At 48.8% G+C, this 23999-nt stretch overlaps 1 protein-coding gene across 1 annotated transcript in view; it reads right to left on the bottom strand.

The window, feature by feature from the left end:
* Positions 1 to 23999, bottom strand: part of LOC138299964 (polymeric immunoglobulin receptor-like) — a 309847-nt gene that overhangs the window by 146420 nt on the left and 139428 nt on the right. The window contains exon 5 of the mRNA XM_069238711.1: positions 17509 to 17614. Coding sequence (XP_069094812.1) covers positions 17509 to 17614 — 106 coding nt within the window. The remainder of the gene's footprint in view (positions 1 to 17508; positions 17615 to 23999) is intronic.

The following is a 23999-nucleotide window of genomic DNA, read 5'->3' as shown; positions in this document are numbered from 1 at the left end:
GTTCTGTTATCAGAATGCATAAGGGTCTATTAATATATAAATATATACATTCTATACAGAAAGCAATCCTTTTTTGCTACTTTTCTCAGCACTGGCAAATACAAAAGCACAAGCTTTATTATGACAAACAGTGTTTGTACAAGCAGCACATGTAAGCAGCATTTGGGAGCGCCAGTGTTTACATGAGGTTGCACATCAAAGCCAGAACTATTGATTTTGGTTATTTACTTTTGGCACTACAACAAAACAGAGAGCTCTCAAGTTCTCCCATGTCCGGAGTGACATTTTAAGCCAGGCCTATCTTTCTTAGCTCAGACTGTGTTTGTAGTCCCACATGGAGCCCTAAATTTACATTGAGTAAAGTAAAACTCCAGGAATTAGAATGCAAAGTGCTGTAATCTAGAAATCACAAATATCTGAACATATCATACCATATATCGGACAACATGAAGTGTAAAGGTTGCCCACTGGTCTGTCCCCATTTTAAGGGCATTCTTATTTGTTTACCTAATTTGCACACTCTTCTCACCTGTAAAAGCTGGTATTGACATCTGGGCTCAAGTACCTGTCACTTCACAATAATGAGAACTACACAATTGTATTGCGTACCAAACAGATTTAATATAGAGACATTTGCTTATGGTGAGTGACTATTAAATAATAACAATAATAATAATATCAACAATAACAAAAATGAAAATAACTGTTAGACTTGGCAGCCTCGGCATGTTCTCCCCTAACTTTTTGCCTCTACTTCCCCAGTTGATTCTGTGTGCTGGTCTCAGTTTTTGCTGTTTTGGTTGCTATAGATACTTTACCACTGCTGATCAGTGCTAAAGTGTAGGTGTTCCCTGTATAAATTATATGTGTACATTGGCTTATCCATGATTGGCATATTTGATTTACTAGTAAGTCCTAGTAAAGTGCACCAGAAGTGCCCAGGCCCTGTAAATCAAATCCTACTAGTGGGCCTGCAGCACTGGTTGTGTCACCCACATTAGTAACCCTGTAACCATGGCTCAGAATTGCCACTGCAGTGTCTGTGTGTGCAGTTTTAAACTGCCAGTTCGATTTGGCAAGTGTACTCACTTGCCAGGCCAAACCTTCCCTTTCTATACATGCAATGTACCCCTAAAGTAGGCCCCAGGTACCCCCATGGGCAGGGTGCAGTGTATGTTAAAGGTGGGACATGTACTTATGTGTCTTACATGTCCTAACAGAGAAAAAATGCCAAATTCGGTTTTCATTGTTGCAAGGCCTATATCTCTCATAGGTTAACAAGGAGGCTTCCTTTAAATGTGATTAAAATGCAGATTCCCTTTGGGAGCAGATAGAAATGTGAAGTTTAGGGTCTCCGAACTCACAATCTAAAAATACTTCTTTTAGCAAAGTTGTTTTTTAGATTGTGTGTTTGAAAATGCCACTTTTAGAAAGTAGGCATTTTCTTGCTAAACCATTCTGTGACTCTGCCTGTTTGCGGATGCCCTATCTGGGTCAGTTTGACAGTTGGGCTGTTTGCACCTCTTCTCTAGACAGTGGCACAAAGGGAGCTGGAATGTTGTCTGCATATCCTGATGGGCCATCTGGGCTGAGGGGAGCAGTGGTCACTTACACCTGAAAGGACTGTGCCTGCCCTCACACAACGCAGTCTCCAACCCTCTGTTGTGTGTCTGGGGCCTGGCCTGGGCAAGGCAGGATCTTGAAAAGAACAAAGACTTCTCTTTGAAGTAGGCCTACATCAAAGGCAGAAATGGGCATAAGAAGAGGACCCAACACCCCTGAAAATCAGGTTACTTCTAGAACCAAGAGGAACCTCTGCCCAGGAGAAGAGCTTAAGAAGCTGGAGGAGGAGTACTGCCCCTGTGCGTTTGCTTTGCTGGGTTTGCCTGCAGTAGCTGCCTCTGTACTGAGAGAGGACAAAGACTGACTTTTGTGTGACTTTCCACTGGTGAAGAATCTGATTTTGCCTCCTGTTGAATGTCTCAGGGACAACAAAGCACCTGGACTTTCTGCTGAAAGTCCTGCCTGCCAAGTGGTGCCCTAACCTGTCTCTGGGCCCTTGAAAGGTGCAGCTGGTGGAAAAGGACAGAAATCCACGCAAAGACCTATGAGCGGGGAGACTTACGACGCACCACCCGCTCTGCTGCTGATAAACAACGTTGCAGCTAAAATCATCGCTCTGCCTGCATCGCTTCCGGGAGATCAACACAATGCAGCTGTAGAAATTATGTGCAACACCCGCAGCAGCTGCTGTTAACAATGCAAGACCCCATGCAGCCTGGTTTCTTGACCCGTGCGACCAGTTTTCGATGCAACATCGCTGGGCGTGGAAAATAAACACAAAGCATGCCCGGACCCGAGGTGCCCGTCTGGGAGTGATACATCGCTCTCTTGCGGCAGAGAGGAAACGACGCATGCCGACCTTACCGGACCTTTTCTGACGCACACTCGCCCACTTTATTTTGACGCTACTCAGGTACATTTGTGCATTACAAGTGTTCTCACTGTTTTCTAAGGATTTAAGACTCTTAGGCCCTCATTACAACATACCGCGACCACAGCGGTATACCGCTATCCATATTATGACCCACACATAGAAATCCGGCACTATACAGACACACACATAAGTCTGCCAGCCCAAAGGTCAGTGATAGACTGACGGTACCAAAACCCACACTGTTATGCCAACATTAATACGCCCACGGTATCATGACCCACAAATCACTGCAGCAGTCATTCAACCGCTATAAACCATTGGCGGTACAGACTGCCGTGCTCAAAATACACACACACATACAAAACTACACCACATTGGACAATTCAAACTACACACACCACACCCACACACCCAGACCAATATCAAACACACACACTACCCAGAACCCTTTACGACCCAAAGATTTTGCCAAGTGAGAGAGAGACAAGCCAGGAGCACCCACTTAATCTGAGCAACAAAACACCATCACCCATACTCCATCCACGCACCTCACAGCACACACCTCAACACATTACCCCACACACCCTCACACACACACCACTCACACTACACCCATGGCACCACAAAGACCCCAGGTTCTCAGAGGAGGAGCTAAGGGTCATGGTGGAGGAAATCATCAGGGTAGAGCCACAGCTATTCGGATCACAGGTGCAGCACACATCCATTGCAAGGAAGATGGAGCTATGGCGGAGAGTCGTGGACAGGGTCAATGCCGTGGGACAGCACCCAAGAACAAGGGATGACATCAGGAAGAGGTGGAACGACCTACGGGGGAAGGTTTGTTCCATGGTAGCAAGACACCAGATAGCTGTACAGAGGACTGGCGGTGGACCCTCACCTCGTCCCCCATAACTAACTACATGGGAGGAGCAAGTCTTAGCGATCATGCATTCTGAGGGCCTGGCAGGAGCAGCAGGAGGACTGAACTCTGGTAAGTCAAATCTTTACTACTTTATCCCCCACCCTACCTGCATGCCATAAACAAGAAACAACCCCTACCCTCACCCCCATCACCCCACCACCTCACATATACCCCACCATCACAACCCACTCATCCCAATACCAAGCCCTGCATGCAACACCAATGCATGGACACCCATCACCACACCATGCGCACTGGTGACAATCACTTAGCCAACAAATCACAACTCACACAAACCAAAGCTGCCTTGCTAATAACAACCATAGAGGGAAACATACCCATGCACAAGATGACACACACAGAAACAATAACACTGCATTTACATCCCCACAGGACCCCCACTCAACGTCACCGGAGAGGAGGTGCCAGCCACATCCAGTCCCCCCCCCAGAAGAGGCCCACAGTGATGACAGCAGCTCTGAACACCTGGATCACGATGACCAACCTGGCCCATCAGGGACCTCTGGACAGTTGGTTACCCAGGCACAGTCCCAACCCACCACAGAGCCTCCCCCCTCAGGAAACACCACCACAGCACCCACTCAGTGAGCCCATCCTTCTGTCCCCAGGACACGTCAATCAGCAGTGTGTCCATCACTACAGGGAGCCCAGGCAACCCCACAAACACAGGACCATGAGGGACCTGGGGTCAGTGGCAGTGAGCACACGGTTCAGGGGACAGAGGCACAGGACAACAGGGAAGCTGGGAGGACTGCAGTGCGACAGGGGGAGGACAGGCTCAGGGAACCGATTCTCCCCGAGGCACTCACTAACATCCTGGGAGCATACCACTATTCCCAGGAGACCATGGGCCAGATACTGCCCAATTTTCAGGAGACCCAGCGGCTGCAGGAGGGACAGTACCTGGGGATCAGGGAGGACCTGAGGGACATCCACACCACCCTGGTCACCATTGCAGGGGTGCTGGCAGACATGGGCAACACCATGGGGAAGGCAGTGGCATACCGACGGGTCCCTGACTCTAGCCACACCGAAGAACAGCCCTCCACCTCCACTGACACTAGTGGACGGGAGGCCCCGCAACAGGAACAACAGACCACCAGCACCCCACCCCCTGCAGAAGGAGAACCACCTCGCAAACTGTCCCTCTGATACAGGCAGAAGTCAGAGAACATTGCTAAGACTCCCGCCAGGAAATAAGACTCTCCTGATTGTCACCCTTGTGTCCCACTCCGTCACCCTGTCCACCTTGAACTGCAATTTCTCCCCTTCCTATGCCCCCTTGGACAATGCACCTGTGATACATATAGACTGAACTCTACCCTGGACTTTCCTCCATCAGCAACCCAGCCCATTGCAATACCCCCTCCTCTTATTAGCACCTAAATAAACACCCTTGGAACAAATTAAAGTATGGAGTCTGTCAATTGTTTGACATATGGATTAGTTTAACAAACTGTAAACATTGCAATTCAAATGTACTGTAATATTTACACAGGTATGACCTGTAGTGGGCAGCAGTAAACACATGAGGAGCCAGAGTGGGACACAGAGATCTGAAAAAGGAGATGCTGAAGGGTACAGTAAGTGGCCATACAAATAAGGAAATCAGGCTGCCATGTCCAATGTCAAACACAAAACTGCAATGGAAGGTGAAGTTACAGTGTCTTACCTGTGTGTCACAGGGAGTACTGTTGAATTAATGTAGTTCTGTTGTCCACATCCTCTTCCTCTGCCTCCTCTTCATCACTGTCCACAGGCTCCACCGCTGCCACACAACCATCCCCAGGCTCATCCTCCTGCAGAAAAGGCACCTGGTGTCTCAAGGCCAGGTTGTGCAACATGCAACATTCAACAATGATCTGGCACACCTTCTTGGGTGAGTAGTACAGAGATCCACCTGTCAGATGGAGGCACCGGAATCTGGCCCTCAGGAGGCTAAAGGTTCGCTCAATGATCCTCCTTGTTCACCCATGTGCCTCATTGTAAAGTTCCTCTGTCCTTGTCCTGGCATTCCTCACTGGGGTCAGTAGCCATGAGAGGTTGGGGTAACAAGAGTCACCTGCAAATATCGAGGGATAGCTGTTAGCCACACACTCAACCCTAGGGCCAAACCCACACCCATATACCTACATCAACTGGGTGGGGACCAAGAGCTCACCTATTAGCCACACGCTGTGCCTCTGGGGTTGAGACATCACATATGGGATGCTGCTATTCCCCAAGATAAAGGCATCATGCACAGAGTCAGGCTACTTTGCATTGACATGGAAGATATAATTGTCCGCCAAACACACCATCTGCACTTTCAGAGAGTGAAAGCTTTTTCTATTTCTGAACACTTGTTCATCTCTCCGGGGGGGCGGAACAAATTCAATATGTGTACCATCAATAGCACCAGTGATGTTGGGGATATGTCCCAGTGCATAGAAGTCAGCCTTCACTGTGGCCAAACCCTCCACCTGGGGGAGTACGATTTAGCTGCGCATGTGTTTCAGCAGGGCAGACAACACTCTGGTCAGCACATTTGAGAACATAAGCTGTGACATCCCTAAAGCCATGGCCACTGTCGCTTGGAAGGAACCACTTGCTAGGAAATGGAGCACTGACAGGACCTGCACTAGAGGGGGGATACCTGTGGGGTGGCGGATAGCTGATATCAGGTCTGGCTCCCATTGGGCACACAGTTCTTGGATTGTGGCCCTATCAAGTCTGTAGGTCAGGATAGTGTGCCTGTCCTCCATTATCATCAGGTCCACCAGGGGTCTGTACACGGGGGATGTCTCCATCTCCTATTTATCCTCAGTGGTTGAACTCTAGGGTGAAAAACGGTGAGCAGAAGGTCATATTCAAACATATTTCCACATTAATATGCAATTTTTGCTTTACAGAAACAGTATGTGAACTCGTAAGTCAGTTGATGTGCCAATGTCTACTGTAACACATTTAGGTGCCATTGCCTGTGCCCACCAGAAATGGCGGCTGCCTGACCTGTGAGGAGTGACAAGTGGAAATGAGGTAATTCCGCTGGCGTTGTGCGCCGTTGGGGTCGGCGGTTGATGACCGCCGTGCAACACCGCATTGGTTATCATTGGGGCTTATGGGTTCCAGGAGCCAATGGTGATGTACGCCGGCGGTGACGGTACACACCACCACGGACATGACCGCCATTTTCTATCTGTTCACTCACTTGCTACCTGACCTTCAACAGGAGAGGACCTACACTGCAAGTGCTGCTGAAACCTGTGTCTGGAAGCAGCAATGGCTCGCGTGTCCGGGGAAAGGGCCCCTGCCTTTACTTCGGAGGAGTTGGAGAGGCTGATGGATGGGGTCCTACCCCAGTACCATTTACTCTATGGTCCTCCAGACAAACAGGTGAGTACACTGTGAACATGATGTGTGGGGCATGAATGTATGGATGGCTGTGTGTGTAAGCCTCGTGTAGCGGGCAGTCTGAGTGGTCCTGGGAAGAGTGCTGCATGTATGGTGGTCAATGTATGTGCGTAAGGGAATTGGGGGGATATGGTGGACCATGAGTATAACTGTTCTGACGGTATGACTAATACCTTCTCTGCCTTTTTTTTTTGCAGGTCAGCGCCCATCAGAAAAAGGGTATTTGGCGTGCCATCGACAAGGAGGTGCGGACCCTGGGGGTCTTTGAGAGGCGGAGCACCCACTGCTGCAAACGGTGGGAGGACCTGCGCCGCTGGGCAAGGAAGATGGCAGAGGCCCAGGTGGGGCTGGCCTCCCAACGAGGAAGGGGTGCCCGTCGTACCCTGACCTCCCTGATGTTTGGCATCCTGGCGGTGGCCTATCCGGAGTTAGATGGGCAGTTGAAGGCATCACAGCAGCCACAAGGGGTTGAGTAGAGATTCTGAATCATGACTTTGCGCGCGTTAGGTCTTACCTGGGTGGGGGATGTTGGCCTTGTGTACCCGTAGGCCATGGCAGACATGGCAGCGTATGTTCAATGATGGGCAAGCTCAGATGCACTCCAACCCCAACAATGTTAGTGGGCATCTACTACTGGGCAGGGCCCTGTGGCTTTCAGGTGTGCAGCTAATGGCGTTAGGCATTGTACCCCGTGGCCTGGTGACTAGCATTGTAACTGGTAGTGCATGGCCTAGTGCATAGGGCTGGTCCCTGTGAGTTGTGTACACCAACGGTAGTGTTGTTGCTGGCATTGACCAAGTGTATCCTCTGTCTCCCCCCCCCACTTTTTGTTTAGTCACCCTGTCCTTGTGTACATTAGCATCATCTGGCAGAGGAGCAGAGGCACCGTGGACGGAGGGAGCTGCATCCCACATGGGCCTTGAAGCCGAATCCACCGATGGTGAGGGCACCAGTGGGATGGAGGGCGAGGGGAGCACCACGACAGAGACAGGAGGGGACAGTACTGACAGCGACACCTCCTCTGATGGAAGCTCCGTGGCAGTGGTGGACACCTCTGTGCCCACCCCAACTACAGGTACAGCTGCCGCCCCCGTACCAGCAGCCCTTCAGCGTATTTCCCGTGCCCACTCACCCAGGAGGGTGGGCATCTCCTTCACCCCAGGCACCTAAGGCCCTGTCCCAGTCAGCCCTGCTGCCCTCAGTGAGGAGGCTTTTGACCTCCTGAGATCCCTCACTGTTGGGCAGTCAACCATACTGAATGTCAACCAGGGTTTAGCAGGGCATTTGCAACAAACAAATGCATACCTGGACGGCATTCACTCTGGCGTGGTGGCCCAAAAGAGAGCATTCCAGGCTCTGGCCACCTCACTGATGCCAGCCATTGTCCCCGTCTCCAGCCTCCCTCTCCAACTTCCTCTACCCAGTCCCAATCCCCTCAACCCCAGCCTCTCCTAAGCACACTTTCAGACCAGCAATCACCCAGATCAATACACAGAAGTGGCTCAGGCAAATACAAGCACCACACTTCATCTCAAAGGCACTCACACAAGCGCCATCCACATGCAGACACACCAACATCCACTGCCTCCACTGTGTCCCCCTCCTCCTCCTCATCCACCTCCCTCCCAGTAGTGTCTCCACTCACACCTGCATGCACTACATCCTCATCCACTACCTCCATCACCAGCATGCCTATCACTACACGCCCCTCACTGGCAGCCACCACCCCCACATCCATGCACACGTCCCCTGTGTCCTCTCCCACTGTGTCTGTGCCTCTTCCTCCCAAAGTACACAAACGCAAGCACTCAGACACCCAACAGCCATCCACCTCACAACAGCATCCAGCCCATGCACCTGCAGCCAAACACAGCAGACTGACACCACCTACAACCACTCCCTCTTCTCCACACCCAAACCTTCACCCTCTTCCCGCCCCAGTGTCCCTTAGATGTTTTCCTCGCCAACATTGACCTATTCCCTAACCCCCCCGTCCTTCACCTCAGGCCAGGGTGGCCAGACCCAGCCCATCACCTCAGCCACCCAGTCCACAGCCACTGTGGTTTCGGCAGCAACCGCAGGTGTGAGAGGCTCCAAGGAGGCACCCATCAGCCCAGCCAGTGTGCCAGCACCACCTGTCAAGGCCAAGAAGGGTCTGCCACCTAGCAAGCGCAAGAAGGGGACCCCAGCCAGCAAGGGGAAGGAGGCACCACTAGCCAGCAAGGGCAAGAAAAAGACACCAGCTGGCAGAAGCAAGGAGGCACCACCATCTGCCAAGGGCAGGAAGGGGCACACAACACCTGCCATGGCACTTCAGCCATCCAAGGCTGCAGGTGAAGGCCTGGAGGCTACCACCACCACTGACAGCACCGCCACATGCACCGCGGCCAGCACCGCCACCTGCACCGCCACCGGCAGCACTATCTGCCAGCATCAGCAGCCCCAGTGGGCAGCTGTCCGAGGATGCAGGTGAAGGCCTGGAGGCTACCACCACCACTGACAACACCACCACCTGCATCGCGGGCAGCACCGCCACCTGCTCTGCCGCCAGCAGCACCACTGCCAGCAGCAGCAGCCCCAGTGGGCAGCCGTCCGAGGCTGCAGGTGAAGGCCTGGAGGCTACCACCACCACTGACAGCACCGCCACCTGGACGGTAGCCAGCACCACCACCTGCACCGTGGACAGCACTGTCACCTGCACAGCTGCCAGCAGCAGCAGCCCCAGTGGGCAGCCATCCAAGGCTGCAGGTGAAGGGCTGGAGGCTACCACCACCACTGACTGCACTGCCACCTGCAGTGCAACTGCCATCCACTGAGCATCCATCACCGCCGGCAAGCAGTGTGTAGTGGTGACTACATGGGATGCAGTGCATTCTGGCCCCTGCAACACCTGTCGGTGTGACACACCGGTGAGAGACTGTGACCTTGCCCCATCCAGGATGTAGCACACTGGGCACAAGGCCCCCTTCAGCACCAATGGAAGAATCTATCCCTTCAGCCCCTCCTTGCCAGGATGAAGCACACTGGGCACAAGGCCCCCTCCAGAACCAGTGGAAGAAGACATCCACTCAGCCCCTCCTTTCCAGGATGAAACACACTGGGCACAAGGCCCCCTCCAGAACCAGTGGAAGAAGTATCCACTCAGCCCCTCTTAGCCAGGATGATGCACACTGGGCACAAGGCCCCCTCCAGCACCAGTGGACGAAGGTATCCACTCAGCCCCTCCTTGCCAGGATGAAGCACACTGGGCACAAGATCCCCTCCAGAACCAGTGGAAGAAGGCATCCACTCAGCCCCTCCTTGCCAGGATGAAGCACACTGGGCACAAGGCCCCCTCCAGAACCAGTGGAAGAAGGCATCTACTCAGCCCCTCCTTGCCAGGATGAAGCACATTGGGCACAAGGCCCCCTCCAGAACCAGTGGAAGAAGGCATCCACTCACCCCATCCTTGCCAGGATGAAGCACACTGGACACAAGGCCCCCCTCCAGAACCAGTGTAAGAAGGAATCCACTAGAGAAACTGTGGCTTTGCACTCCCCAGGACCAAGCAGTGGGCAAACCACCCACTAGAGAGACTGTGGCTTTGCACTCCCCAGGACCAAGCAATGGGAAAACCACCCACTAGAGAGACTGTGGCTTTGCACTTCCCAGGACCAAGCAGTGGGCAAACCACCCACTAGAAAGACTGTGGCTTTGCACTGCCCAGGACCAAGCAGTGGGCAAAGCACCCACTTGAGAGACTGTGGCTTTGAATTCCCCAGGACCAAGCAGTGGGCATGGAGCCCCCTCCAGGCCAGTGGCGTTGTACCATCTTCCGGCTGAGGTGCCCCCGCATTCCCCGTCCCCCTGAGGTGCCTGTGTTTTTTTGACCTAATGCCCCTGCAGTGTTTTCTCTGTATTGTGGCAGGAGTCAAGTGTGGCCTTGGCCGATGTGTTATGGCCCAGTGGGCCACGGACATTTTGGAGTGGGCATTGTTCCTCCTTTTGTATATATTGTACATACTGTTTATTGTTTAAGGATGTATATATCTAACACTGTACTATTACACTCATTTTACTCCATTCCTTTTGTCCTTGCGTTATTCCTGAGGGTTACGGGGAGTATATGTGATGTTGTGTGTATGGTGTTGGGGTGGGGGTATTTTGCGTGTTTCGTGTGTGTGTCACTCTGTTTTTCCTCTCCCCTCCCTTGTGTGCTAGGTGCAGTATTCACCATGATCATCTTCGCTGGCATTTGTGTTCCTGGTGTATGAGAAGGTGCACCAGCATTGGAAAAAAGTGCAGCTCAGGCTCCATGGCATCGTGGTTCTTCCTTGAGTGTCGAGAGGTGAGTCATTTCCCTTCAGAGTACTGTTTCCTCCGTGCTTTTGATGGCGTTGGTACCACCCCGAAAAACCTGGTGGATAGGCCTGTTGTAATGCTGGGGGCAGTACATTGTCTTCCGCCTGGCTGTTGGCAGTTACCGCCACAGTGTTTGTTGCTACCGCCGTGGCGGTGGGTGTGTTAAGGTGGCTGTATGTGTTGGCAGTTTCCGCTGTGGTCATAATTCAATTTTTTTTACAGCCGGCCTATTGGTGGTGTTACCGCCCCTTTATCACCGACCGCCAGGGTTGTAATGATGGCCTTATTCTTTTTAAAATTCATATCTTGACTTGTGTATGTTGGATTTTTATTGTTTTGGTCTTGTTTGTTTTGATAAATATTACCTATTTTGCTAAACCTGTGTTGTGTCATTCTGTAGTGTTTTCACTGTGTTACTGCGTGTGTTGGTACAATGGTTTACACATTGCTTCTGAAGTTAAGCCTGCCTGCTCGTGCAAAGCTACCAAGGGGGTGAGCGGGGGTTAACTGAAGGTGATTCTCCTTTACTCTGACAAGAGTGAGAGTCCTTGCTTGGACAGGGGGTATCCTGACTGCCAACCAAAGACCCCATATCTAACAATAACAATAATAAATGTTGTAGAAATAAAACACCACCTACATCATAGCGCAATAATTACTTCAAAGTGCAAAACTTCAACTGAATTGCGATTACTTTCCCACTAGTTTAAAGATAAGGAGACTAAAGCAAAAGAAGACAAAAATACCAAATATTTTGGTGCTATGGAGATGCCACTGACTGAGTGGCATGGAAGAAGACGCTATATCCTTTCTTAGCAGGATGACAGAGATGCCTTTCCCTTGTAACCGTGGTGCTAATGGCATCCTGCTCAATAACATCTACAGGATGTGATTTGTCAATCTTTGGGCAGCTCATCTAGAGAAGAAGAAGGCCCCTATTGTGAGTCCTGCAACCAGTTAGACCAATCGCATTGGTCCACTTCTTCCTTGGAAAGTCCTCTCAAGGAGGCTATCTGTACATTAGAAAGACGCATTAGACTTCTCTTGTTCCTCCAGTCCTTATCACTAAGAAGAGCTTACCCTTTGCTCACTCTTATGGCCTGAACTCACAAAACCCCTTTAGCACTCTCCTGGGATTTCTTATTAACACCCAGTCACCAACTTGGAGTTCCATGTTTTTGGAACTCTGACCAGCATCAGATCTTTCCTTCATGCCACCCAGCTTTTGCAACACATAGAATCCACTGAGACATTTTCAAGCCCAACATCTTTCATGTGCTCCTGCACTGCAACAATTCAGGACACAAACTTGTGTGTACCTTTCTCCCTCTCAGTAGTGTAAAAGGAGGAACACCAGTGGTACTGTGTGGTTTAATGTTGTAATTCCAGATCTTAGTATTAACAAACGTTTGCCCATATTGTCCTGATAAAAGTGATGTCTGAAATCTTTCTTTCACTATTCTATTCACCATCTCAACTAAAATGTTTGAGGATTGGGAATATAAAGCAATTTTAAGATGCCATACATCATTAAGACCAATGATGGTCTCATGCACATTTGTGGGACAAGAAGTGTATTTCATTATCTGTAACAATTGTTCTGGGTGAACCTTCAGCTGCAAACCCTTGTTCCAAAAATGTAATGGTATACCCAGTACTAGAGGCATCAAAAACCACTTTGAGTCATAATCTATCAGTAAAATCAAATACCGAATGTTGTTAAGTAGGACCTCATACTGCACAGAGAAATCCATCCCAATTTTATCCCACGGTCTTTCTAAGAACGGAACAGGATGGAGGTGTGTACCCATCATTTTACACTTCTTATTGGATAGAAGACACTTAGCACACATATCAATCAAGGATTTGACTTGTGACTCTAAGGAAGGCCACCAATAATATAGTTTGAGAAGTTTGTACATCTTAGTGACCTCAAGTGCCCATGGTGCCCAGCCTTTATCATCTTCTTTCTTAAACTTTCTGGTGGAATGAACAAATCGTGATGCATAATCATGTCATTAACCACCGACAATTCAGTGGCCACCTGAAACTTTTTAATACACCAGACAATTTTCTGCCTTCAGGCCAACCTCTTGTGATAAACTCCTTAGCCTGACCAAGCTTAGAGTCCTTTGTCTAAACTTCCAGCAATGCTTGTTCGGTGATATGAGCACACTCCCCAGCATCATCTAATACCGTCACTACACATTCAGCATCCTCTAGTGCATAAAGCTCATGCTCATCACTCAAGGGCATATCTGATAGGCAATTCACCCTGAAGTTTTTTCCTCCTGGTAAATATTTGATGCTGAAATGGTACTTTTGCAGTTTTTAAACCAAATGAACCAGTCTTGCAGAGGATTTTCCTACACCACTTCCACCTACCATGTGCATTAGGGGTTTGTGTATTCAGTAAAAACCTCGAACTCTTATCCCAAATGTAGGTTCCCACAAGCAGGCAAGAGCCTCACAGTCTATTGTGCCAAATGTGTTTCTGCTGTTCTCAGCATCCTGGATGCGAGGCTATGGTGTGTTCCTTGCCTGTCACCTACTGCCCAGGATCGCTCCCAACCCAGTTAGGCTTGCATCAACAGACATGAAATACTTACAAGTTTCCTGAAATTGATGTAACGCAGAGGCACCCCACAATCAAATGTTTATCTGTTAAAAGTCTGGAAGAGTTCACTCATCCATGTAAACTTCATACCTTTCCTTAATAGGGCTCGTAGTTGTTCCACAATTTGTGCGTACCCTTGCAAAAAATGGGCGTAATAGTCGTCTAAGCCTAAAAACAACCACAGAGCATCTCTGTCTTTGGAAGGAACTGCCTCACGAATGGCCCTGATCAAGGAAAACTTGGGTTTGATGCCCTCTGGTGAGATCATGTGGCCTAAATGCTCAAGTTGTTGTGTGCCAAAATTGCATTTGTCTTTCCTTATCATCATGCCTGCCTTTTGGTAAAACAGACAACACCTTGTACGGGGTTGTGTTGTTTGCTTCCCAATCACTAGCGAAAACCAATATGTCACCCTGGCCAGCTTGGACCCTTGGGATATCCTCCAAGAGACTTTTCAAGAGTTTTTGGAAGGCGCTAGCTGTGGAAGCTAGGACAGAGGGCAATTTGAGGTACTTAAATACTTCAAATATGGTGATGAAAGTGGCAAGTTCTTGTGACTCCACTACAAGCGGTATCTGATGATATGCCGAGCACAAGACTTTGATGGAAAATAATTTTCCCCCTCCCCCAACTTGGTAAGCAACTCTTGTATCTTGGGGAGAGGGTGCAATCAACCAGGATAGTCAGATTTTCAAATTACTCACAGCAGGGTCCATCCCAGATGAATGGCCCGTGAGACGTACCACACACCTTCCAGCAGGCTCTGGAGAAACACCACAAGAGTTCCCAGAGGGTCGGAGAGACAAGAAAATTGAAGGTTGGTAGCTGTACATCTTAGAGTGAAGGTTGGTTCCGCTTGTCACCAAGATGTGAGAAGGAGATCATGGAAGCAAAAACGAAGTTTCACATTTCTATTGTCAAATCTCATACACCCACAACCAGAAGCATCTGCGAGGCACATCCAGCAATTGAATATTATTGCAGTGAACCACTGAGGAACTGTTCCTATTCCGAGTGTGGAGCTAATACTGAATCTATCTATGCTTTACAACCCTGAGGTTTGTGGTGAGTAGAGTAGTGCAGAATGTTTAAAACATCTGAAAGAGATTTCTACAGGAGCGCCAATGGAAGTGAAGTATCAAAGGCCCCTGTATCCAATGCAGCGGAGGGGTGCCCTCAGCACTGTACCCTGGCTTGAGAGCTCCTGAATAAGTTCAAAGGGGGCCCCTTTAAGTACTCAGGGTTGGTTCACCACTGGTCAACGGTGAACAATGAGCAGAGAGGCAAGTTAGAAGTCACCCATTTCAACTGGGTTAGTGGAGTAGGATCTTTCTGTAATGGTCATTTCTTAGGAAGGCAGATGTCAAGTGCAGCATATTCAGTGTAACTTGGGTTATCGGGCTGTGTATTTGTATCTGGTCTTATAAACAAGAGGAAGCCTCCAGAGTTAGAAATGGGTGTCATAGGGTCAGACAGATGGAGAGAAGAAAAAATACCTAAAGCCTGTAGGTAGTGCTGAGTGAAGTTAGCAATGGGATGCTGGCCATGTAAAACTAGCATATGTTCAGCACAATGCATATTAGAAAGAGAGCAGACAAGGAGGGCAGCCACAAGCTCAAGAAGCAAACTGCAGCAAATGGCTGCCAACAGCCCAATGTCCTCAGCTGCCACCATTTGCGGCGTGGCCAAAGCTGGACTAAGTGGGTTAAATACATTACACCCTACGTGATGACATCTCCACACAAAGGCATGTGATGGTGGTCAGGTGACCTATGCTCCTGCCTGAGTTCGATGGTGTGCTGGGAGCAGTAGTCCAGGCTCCCAGGACAGTCTGTGGTTCCACAAGTCTGCCATCTGAAGACGTACTCTCTGGAGGATGGAAAGTACACCAAGTTGGTAGGAAAGCCTACAAGCAGTGAGTAGAAATGGCAGAGTGATTTGATCCATTGGCAGTTCAGGTTATACCTAAGATCAGACAATGTAAGCCTTTATTACAAAAGGAGGCCTCTGACCTAGTATGATGACATCTGCAGACTGAGCAAGGTACGTGTGTCAAGTAGCCTATCTTCCATTGTCAGTTCTGATGGTACTCTGGGAGCACTAGCTCAGGCTCTCAGCATGGTCTATGGTCCCTTCAGCCTGCAGTCTGAAGAGGGACTCCTAGTAGGCAGAAATCTATACAGAGGCACCAGGGATCCATGCAGGCAGGTGAGTGATGATGAAAATAGCCTGTCGGCAACTCCAGGTGTTTCTGAGAACAGGAATAGGGTTGTAAGTATATGCATGGTATTCTATAGCAATGGTGATATATACCCACTTTTGTAACCCTACATGTGCCTACTGTGCACAGTGCACATATTACACATACATAGTATTGGGAAATTTTGGAATTCTCTAATCTAACCTTTTTATTGTTCTTTCTTAAAGTGTGTTTCCCCATGCTTTGAACCTTCTGTTGCACACATTCTGTCAACATTGAAGTGACTGCTGCACTAAGCTCCACTTTCTTTCCACTTTGGAAGTGGCGCAGTCACAAATTAAGTTAGTTGTTTACATAACTAGACCAACTGAAATCAAAGCCCGGAAGTGTTCTACTTTGTGGCTAAAAACAAATTTTCATTGTATGTCCTTGGCTGCTCCTATGATACTACAGTGAATGTACTTAATGTTTCCTACACACTTGAAATTATTTGAGCACCTCTTGATGGTGTACATTATGGAACAATCAGATAATCTTAATATGAGCCTGTCCTTCGTATTTGCTTTCTGAACTATCTACAATGTATGCAGAGCATTCATTCTGACTCATGGCATAAGCCTAATTGGTTGCCCCCCCAGCACTACTACAATGAACTGTTTTGTACTGCAAATGCATGTGTACTAGTGGAGGCTCCTGCCACCGGCCAGTAGCAGCAGCTGCAAACCTTTAAAAATAAAACGATAATAAATAATGTTTATTATCGTTTTATTTTCAAAGGGTAGGGCCATGGAGGATGACAGGGAGGGAGGGGAAGTATAGGAAGGGGAGTGCTGTGCACTCCCCTCATTGCTCATGGGTAATTGACCGTCCGTCTCAGGCTGGACCAACACGCATGCCCATTGAGCTCTCTCCAACCCGGCACTGTGTTGCCGGGTTGGAGACAGCAGGCCCAGGCTCTCAGTATGCCTGGGAGCGCAAAGCCAGGGTGCTCCGGTCAATCCTGACGCTGCTTTCATGTTTCCAGCAGCATGAGAGCAGCGTTAGGATTGGTCACAGGGCAGGCTGGGACCCTGTGTCTGCAAGTGTATTCAGAAGGGAAGCGTGGAGAAGGGGAGTCCGGTAAGTTTTAAAAAAAATTAGTTTTCCTTTGTATTGTTCCCCTGCCACACACCGCCCTGCCCCTTTACCGCACAGCGAGCCATGACTGATTTGTACAGCACTTCATACCACTGACGAGGCACCAATACATGTTAGCATTCTTCAAGTATGCCACTACATGAAAGAGTGCTTGGTTGTAGGAGTGAAAAATTAGCAGGGAGCCTAAGTGGGAAGTGTTTGGTGCTCTAGTTTGGCCAGAATGTGCTTCTTATCTTGTCCTAGATGCTTCATTTAGGCATGCAATGAAATGAAGCAGTGTAGAGTATGCGTTTCACATTAATTTGTTTATTGCTCTGTCTGGATATATCTATGACTATCTGTGCGCATCTCAGCAGATCCTGTCATAAAAGCAAGTCCATTAGATATCGGCAATGGTAGTAGGGAGACAATTTAATCTACAAAGAATGAAGCAAACTCACCATGTGTCTGATGCAGTGAGCATACCACTGGATGGCCATCAAGGACACCACCAAAACAACCAGGAGGCCCCATCGCAAAATATCCCACAGGTGCATTATTCTGATCCTGAATTAGTAGGAGAAAATATGTTTACATTTTTGCCTAAAACTGTGACATGAAATACTTAATAGCTGAGTGTCATATATTCTGATAACAGCCGGGAAACTGTTATGAGTAGCCATATTCAATACTAACAGACAATGAACCAAAGTACCTTGCACTGAGATGATGCTAACATTCATGGAACTACATGTGTCCTGATACAAAGGGTAATCTGGGTGCAATGACTGTGCAGGAGGCAACCTCAGGCACAAGGGACAATATAAAATGATAGTAGGAACCATAATGAAGAGTTAGAGTAGCTTGCACATCAGATAGCATGTCTATTCGCTATTGAATAATTCTTAGGATAACTAGAACAATCGTAACAACTTGCTTTGTACAACAGGGACATTCAATCTAGGGTGCCTGTTGAGTGCTTAAAAGAAAACACTGCTATCAGCATCACATGAGTTGGAAATGTATGGGAGCAGGCGGTGTTGGCTTGAAGATTGATTTCCATTCTCTAGAGTGTATGTACCAATATCACATGTGCTGTCAATGGTAAATTTGGAGATCCAGAAATAAACATTTTCTTTCATCACCCCTGTTGGAAGTGGCCCTTTGTGCAGTTTACCACTGCTAATCAGTGCTAAAGTGCATGCGCTCTCTCCCCTAAAACACGATATGAATGGCTTACACCTGTTTGGCTTACTTAATTTACCTGTAAGTCCCTTGTAAAGTGGTGTAACCTATACACATTAAATTCTACTAGTGGGCCTGCAGCGCACAATGCGCCACCCACAGGAGTAGCTTTTCAAATTGGTCTCAGGCCTGCCACTGCAGAAGCAAAAAGAACAAATGATGTACAGAATGCTGAACAATGCAAACATTCACCCCCAGTCACAAAGATTTGGGTTTAACCCATCGTTTTTATGCCTACCACACCATCCTAATTTGGACACAGACATATGCAAATCAGTCTTGACCCTCTTACCCATGGGAACTGTCCAGCCCTAACTGCCAAGCCAGGTCCTCGCTGTACCAGAAACAAGCATCCTGGGACCGGTTTCAGGTTATCACCCTTTATCAGCCAGGCTAGCTTGATTCCAGTGGCACAGTGAGCATGGGACCCACATCCGGGCATATCTTTCCCACTTAGGGCTACACAAGCAAAAAGAATAAATGATGGACGGAATGCTTAACAATGCAAACATTCACCCCTGTCACAAAGATCTGGGTTCAATCCATCATTTTTTGTCCACCACGCCACCCCAGTTTGGCCCACCCATATGCAAATCAGTCTTGACCCTGTTCCCCGTGGGAACAATCCAGCCCGAACTGCCAAGCCAAGTCCTCGCTAGACCGGAAACAAGCATCCTGGGACTGGTGTCAGGATATCACCCTTCATCAGCCAGGCTAACTTGATTCCAGTGGTGTAGTGAGCATGGGACCCACGTCTGGGCATACCCTTCCCACGTAGGGCGACAAAAGCAAAAAGAACAAATAAAGGATGGAATGCTAAACAACATTCACCCCGAGTCACAAAGATCTGGGTTTAATCCATCATTTTCTTGCCCACCACACCACCCCGGTTTGGACCCAGCCATATGGAAATCAGTCTTGACCCTGTTCCCCATGGACAGTCCAGCCCGAACTGCCAAGCCAGGTACTACTTGGACTGGAAACAACTGCCACTGCAGAGCCTGCATTAGCAGTTTTACTGCCACCCTGACTTGGCAGGTCAAGCGTCCTTTTTTTTTTTACCACACCTAGGTCACCCCTAGGGTAGGCCCTAGATAGCCTTATGGCCAGGGTGCTGTGTTCACACCTTACATGTGAATAGGCTGTGCCCTACCCTCACACAATAGACTGATTATCCCACACTGATGTCTGGAGACAGGGCTGGGTTGAAAGAGTGTTGTGCTTCAATTGAAAGGGCTCTTTTGAAGTTACCCCCTCAACAAAGGCATTTCTGAATATAAGTAGAGAGGCTGTAGCCCCTGGATTTGGAGAGAGCACATTTGGAACTGGGACCAAACCTCTGCTAGAGGGACGCCTGGACTGCACAAAGGACTCATCTAGATTGCTTTTCTGTATGCTGCCCTGCTACCGGCCTGCCAATGACTCTGTCCTAGTTGAGACACTGCGTGGACTTGTACCCAGATGCTTCTGGAATGGACTGTGATTGCCATTAGGACTGACCTGCTTGATGTGCTGACCTGTGGCCTGCTAGGTCACCAGAAGACCTGCAGCAGGATTGCCAGGACCCTATTTTGCTGGTCTGCCCACACCCCACTTTGGGGCCCCAGTGATCTCCCAGGGGCCAGCATAGGATTGTTCAGTTATAAAAAGCTGCTATCATTGTGGTTGGCAAGTGCTATAATTTTTATGGGAGCCTGATGAATGCTGTACTCTGCTGTCCCTAAAGTGCAGAATCAGCGCTGTGCTTTGTTGCCCCTGAAGAGCATGGTGAGTGCTGTGTGTGGCTGTTCCTGAGGGCCTCTGTTTCCAGCATGAAGTCCCCCTCCAAGTGAGGAGTGGCTGGGAAGGAGACGAAAAGGACCGCTAACGAGCGTGCCCCATCCAGTGTTCCTGGGGCACAGGCAGGCACCACCTTTGACCCAACCCCAAGGTCCCCAGTTAACTGTCCAGGACCCCGTGAGGAGGAAGGAGGGGCAATGTCTCCCTCCACAAGCCCCGAGAGGCTGACAACAGAGCCAGCAACTAGCGCTGATGAGTGAGCCCACCGCTCCACCAGAGAGTGAGAAAGTCGACTCTCCCTGCAGGTACTGCAAGGTCTGGATGAGGAGCCCTGAGGTTGGCTGCTGCCTTGCGGGAACACAGGTTGGGGGCAGCGTGTTCTTCCTCCAAGGTAAGAGGGGCCTGGGGCAGGCTTTCACTCCCGCAGGAGCCCTTGGACAGGAGCCTTGCCACCTGGGAAGTGAAGGACCACGTTCACCTGAGCCTCTGCGCCGCATTCTCGCAGGCTGCGGCACTCTTTGAAAATTCTGCATGGGGGAATGAAGAGAAGGTCCCAATCCTATACTTAAAGTGCGTACACTCCTCCTTAGTAGCGCCCTACCTGTGTTTGGGGGTCACGTACTGGGTGACGAGGGGGATGGGACAGAGACCTTAACGGAGGCCCCGTTCTCGCTAGGAAAAACTACCATAATCATTGATATAAGTGGGCAGGTGGCCCAGTAACCCAAGCATTGAGACCACATTACCACTGGACAAGTAATAAAAGCGGAGGTGTGCCACATCTATGTGTGTACTACAGTTGTGGGTGATGTTGGGTAATTCCCGTGCCTGCTGCATTACGTGCTGCATTTTTCATGACCTGAGATTGATGTATGTACAGATACTATGACATGTGCAATGGGGAAATGTTTCTTTGGTTTGCACTAATGATGATGATGGCTTGACAACTGCTTGCTTAGCAGAATATTACTGATTCATGTAGTTTGGTCTATGATATTTATGCAATACAGATTATTTTTCTATAGCTTGTTGTGGAGTCTCTTTTGTGGTGTATTCATTGTGTCACTGGGTTGTGTGTGAAATGCAAACGCTCTACACATTGCCTCTGGGATAAGCCTGACTGCTCTGGTCAAGCTACCAAAGGGGTGAGCAGGGATTATCGTAGGTGTGTAGCTCCCTTGCCCTGACTAGAGTGATGGTTATTGCCTGGTGGATGTGCCTACACTAGCCAACCAGCAACCCCATTTCTAATAACTCCCATTTTGGTAAGAAGCCTTCCCGTATAATATGTACCTGAGCACAGAAAATAATACTGCTGGACTCTCCTTTAGATTTAATATCTCTTCCAAACATCATAGAATTGTCCATCTAAATCAGTGTCCAGTTATCCACAATAACTTAAACACCTTTCAGTATTCTGGGACCAAATATAGCACATTATGATATCAAAGTCACACCAAGAATATTTATATAGCACAGCCAATCACCTTGAGAGGTATCCAGGTGCTGTGCTGCAGGATACCATCAAAAAGCTAGGTCTAGAGTCCCTTCTTAAATTGGTTCAGTGTGGGTGCGGAGGGGCAGTTCGTTCCAGGCTTTGGCGGCGAGGTAGGTAATACAGCATCCTCCTAAGCAACTGTGCTAGATGCGATGTGTATGGGCATAAGAGTGGTGTGTGGAGCAGAGGTTTCTAGTTGGTAGGTGGAAGGGCAGGCAGAGATTCAGGTAGGCTGGGCCTTGGTCAGGTAGTGCTTTGTAGGTATGGGTGAAAAGGTTAAAGTGGCATCTTTTCTGGACTGGGAGCCAGTGGAGGTCTCTTAGGTGCTGGGTAATGTGTGTTCTCTTGAGCAGGTTGAAGATCAGTCTGGTTGCCGCGTTCTGGGTAGTCTCAAGCCTTTGCATGAGTTTGGTGGTGATGCCGGTGTAGAGAGCATTCCCATAGTCAAGTTGGCTAGTGATGGGCGCTTGTATTACAGACTTCCAGGTGTTGGTGGGCAACCAACTGAAAATTTTCCAGAGCATGGGAATCGTGTGAAAGCAGGCTGTAGGGATGGCGTTGACCTGTGGTTTCCTGGAGAGTTCATTGTCCAGGATGATATTGAAGTTGTGGGTGTGTTCTTTCGGCTTGAGGGTCATTCGGAACTGTGTTGGCCACCATGAGTCGTTCCAGAGGGTGGTGTATCAGCCGAAGATCAGTACTTCGGTTTTGTCTGTTCTGAGTTTCTTTCATCCATGTTGTGACGTTCGTCATGCAGCTGTGGAAGTTGGTCTTTTCTTATGTGGGGTCCTCTGAGAGAGAGAAGATGAGCTGTGTGGTGTCAGCATAGGAGTTGATGTTGATGTGGTGCCATCTGACAAAGTCTGTGAGCAGTACCATGTACATGTTGAAGAGGATGGGGCTGAGTGATGAGCCTTGGGGTACTCCACAGACAGTGTGTTTGGGGTGAGAGGAGAATGGAGGGAGACCCACTCTCTGGGTGCGTCCCGTGAGAAAGAATGCCATCCATCTGAGTGTGTCATCGGTGATTCCAATCTGGTGTAGCCGGTTGATGAGTGTGTGGTGGAAGATGGTGTTGAAAATTGCAAAGATGTCCAAGAGGATGAGGGCGGTGGATTCTCCTCTGTCATCACTTGTGGCAATAAGGGTTGTCTCAGTGCTATGATTGGCTCTGAAGCCTGCTTGGGAATGGTCCAGAAGCCTGTTTCTTTCCGGGTTGTCTCGGTGCTATGATTGGCTCTGAAGCTTGCTTGGGAATGGTCAGGAAGCCTGTTTCTTTCCGGATGTTCGGTGAGTTGGCAGATGATGGCTTTTTCTAGAACTTTGACAAGGGTCAGAATGAGGGAGGTGGGGCTGTAGTTCTCTTGAGGTGGGGGTTTCACCTCCGCGTGTTTCCATGCATTGGGAAAGGTGGCTGTTGTTCAGGATGATGATGAGCTGGTCGGCTGATCTCAGTGCTTCCGAGGTTGAAGAGTTAATTGGTGAGCTTGTTAATATTGTTGCTGCTCCTTCTCTAGGGCTCATCCTTCTGACCAGTGGCAAATATAGAAAACCAGTGAGTAATGTATGGTAGTTGACAAAAGATGTCCCTTGTCCCTTCTTTCTTCATCCAGGGACTGCATTCAAACTCAGTCCCATTTCTGAGCATTGTGGTAGATATTAGGATGTTAGGACGGCCAACCTGCCTTTGTCCCTGTTGCTCCTGTGAGCATATTTCTGATAAATGTTTCTTATTGCATGAGGGAACGTGCTTACTCTGAGTGGGCAATGACTAGGCCTGGCCTCAGAGCAAGGGGACCATCTAGGAGATCTAAAATTCAGATCCAGTTAGCGAGTGGGCCACATTTAGGCCTAGTTGTATCCCTGTTTGATAAACACCTATGGATCCATGAAATACTTGGGTGTTAATAAAAGCACATCATTGCTTTACAATGCTGGAAAACCAGGAAGACATAGAACCCAGTATCATTTAAATACTTTCCCGTTGAGTTTGATATCTTCCCTCAGAATTAATATCCGTCTATTTGGAGCTTCCAGGGCTTGCCAGCCACCAATCCCAATGCTACTCTTATAAGTTACAATGGGATATTATGACATGTACCTATGGAACAATGAGATGCACTGAGGGACTAGCACAATATTGATGTTGCCAAAGGAGTAGGGAGAGGCTGACTTCTCAGACCATAAAAATGTATTCGTCGGAGCAGCTTCGTATAATGATTCTCCCTGTAGCTAAGTATAACTACAGTCTATTTGGCTTAGAATAATGGCAGTTTCTCTAGCTCAGTATATTGACAGCCCCTCTAGCTCAGTATAATGACAGTCTCTCTAGTCAGTATAATGACAATCTCTCAATAAAAAAGTGGCAGATGCTGAAAGGCACAGTTTTAGGAGGTAGCCTTCCAAAACTGATCTGGCTTCCTTGGACCT

The sequence above is a fragment of the Pleurodeles waltl genome, chromosome 6 (assembly GCF_031143425.1).
Source record: "Pleurodeles waltl isolate 20211129_DDA chromosome 6, aPleWal1.hap1.20221129, whole genome shotgun sequence".
NCBI classification, from domain to species: Eukaryota; Metazoa; Chordata; class Amphibia; order Caudata; family Salamandridae; genus Pleurodeles; species Pleurodeles waltl.
Note: the sequence above shows the minus strand (reverse complement) of the source record. Positions and strands in the feature narration are given on the sequence as shown.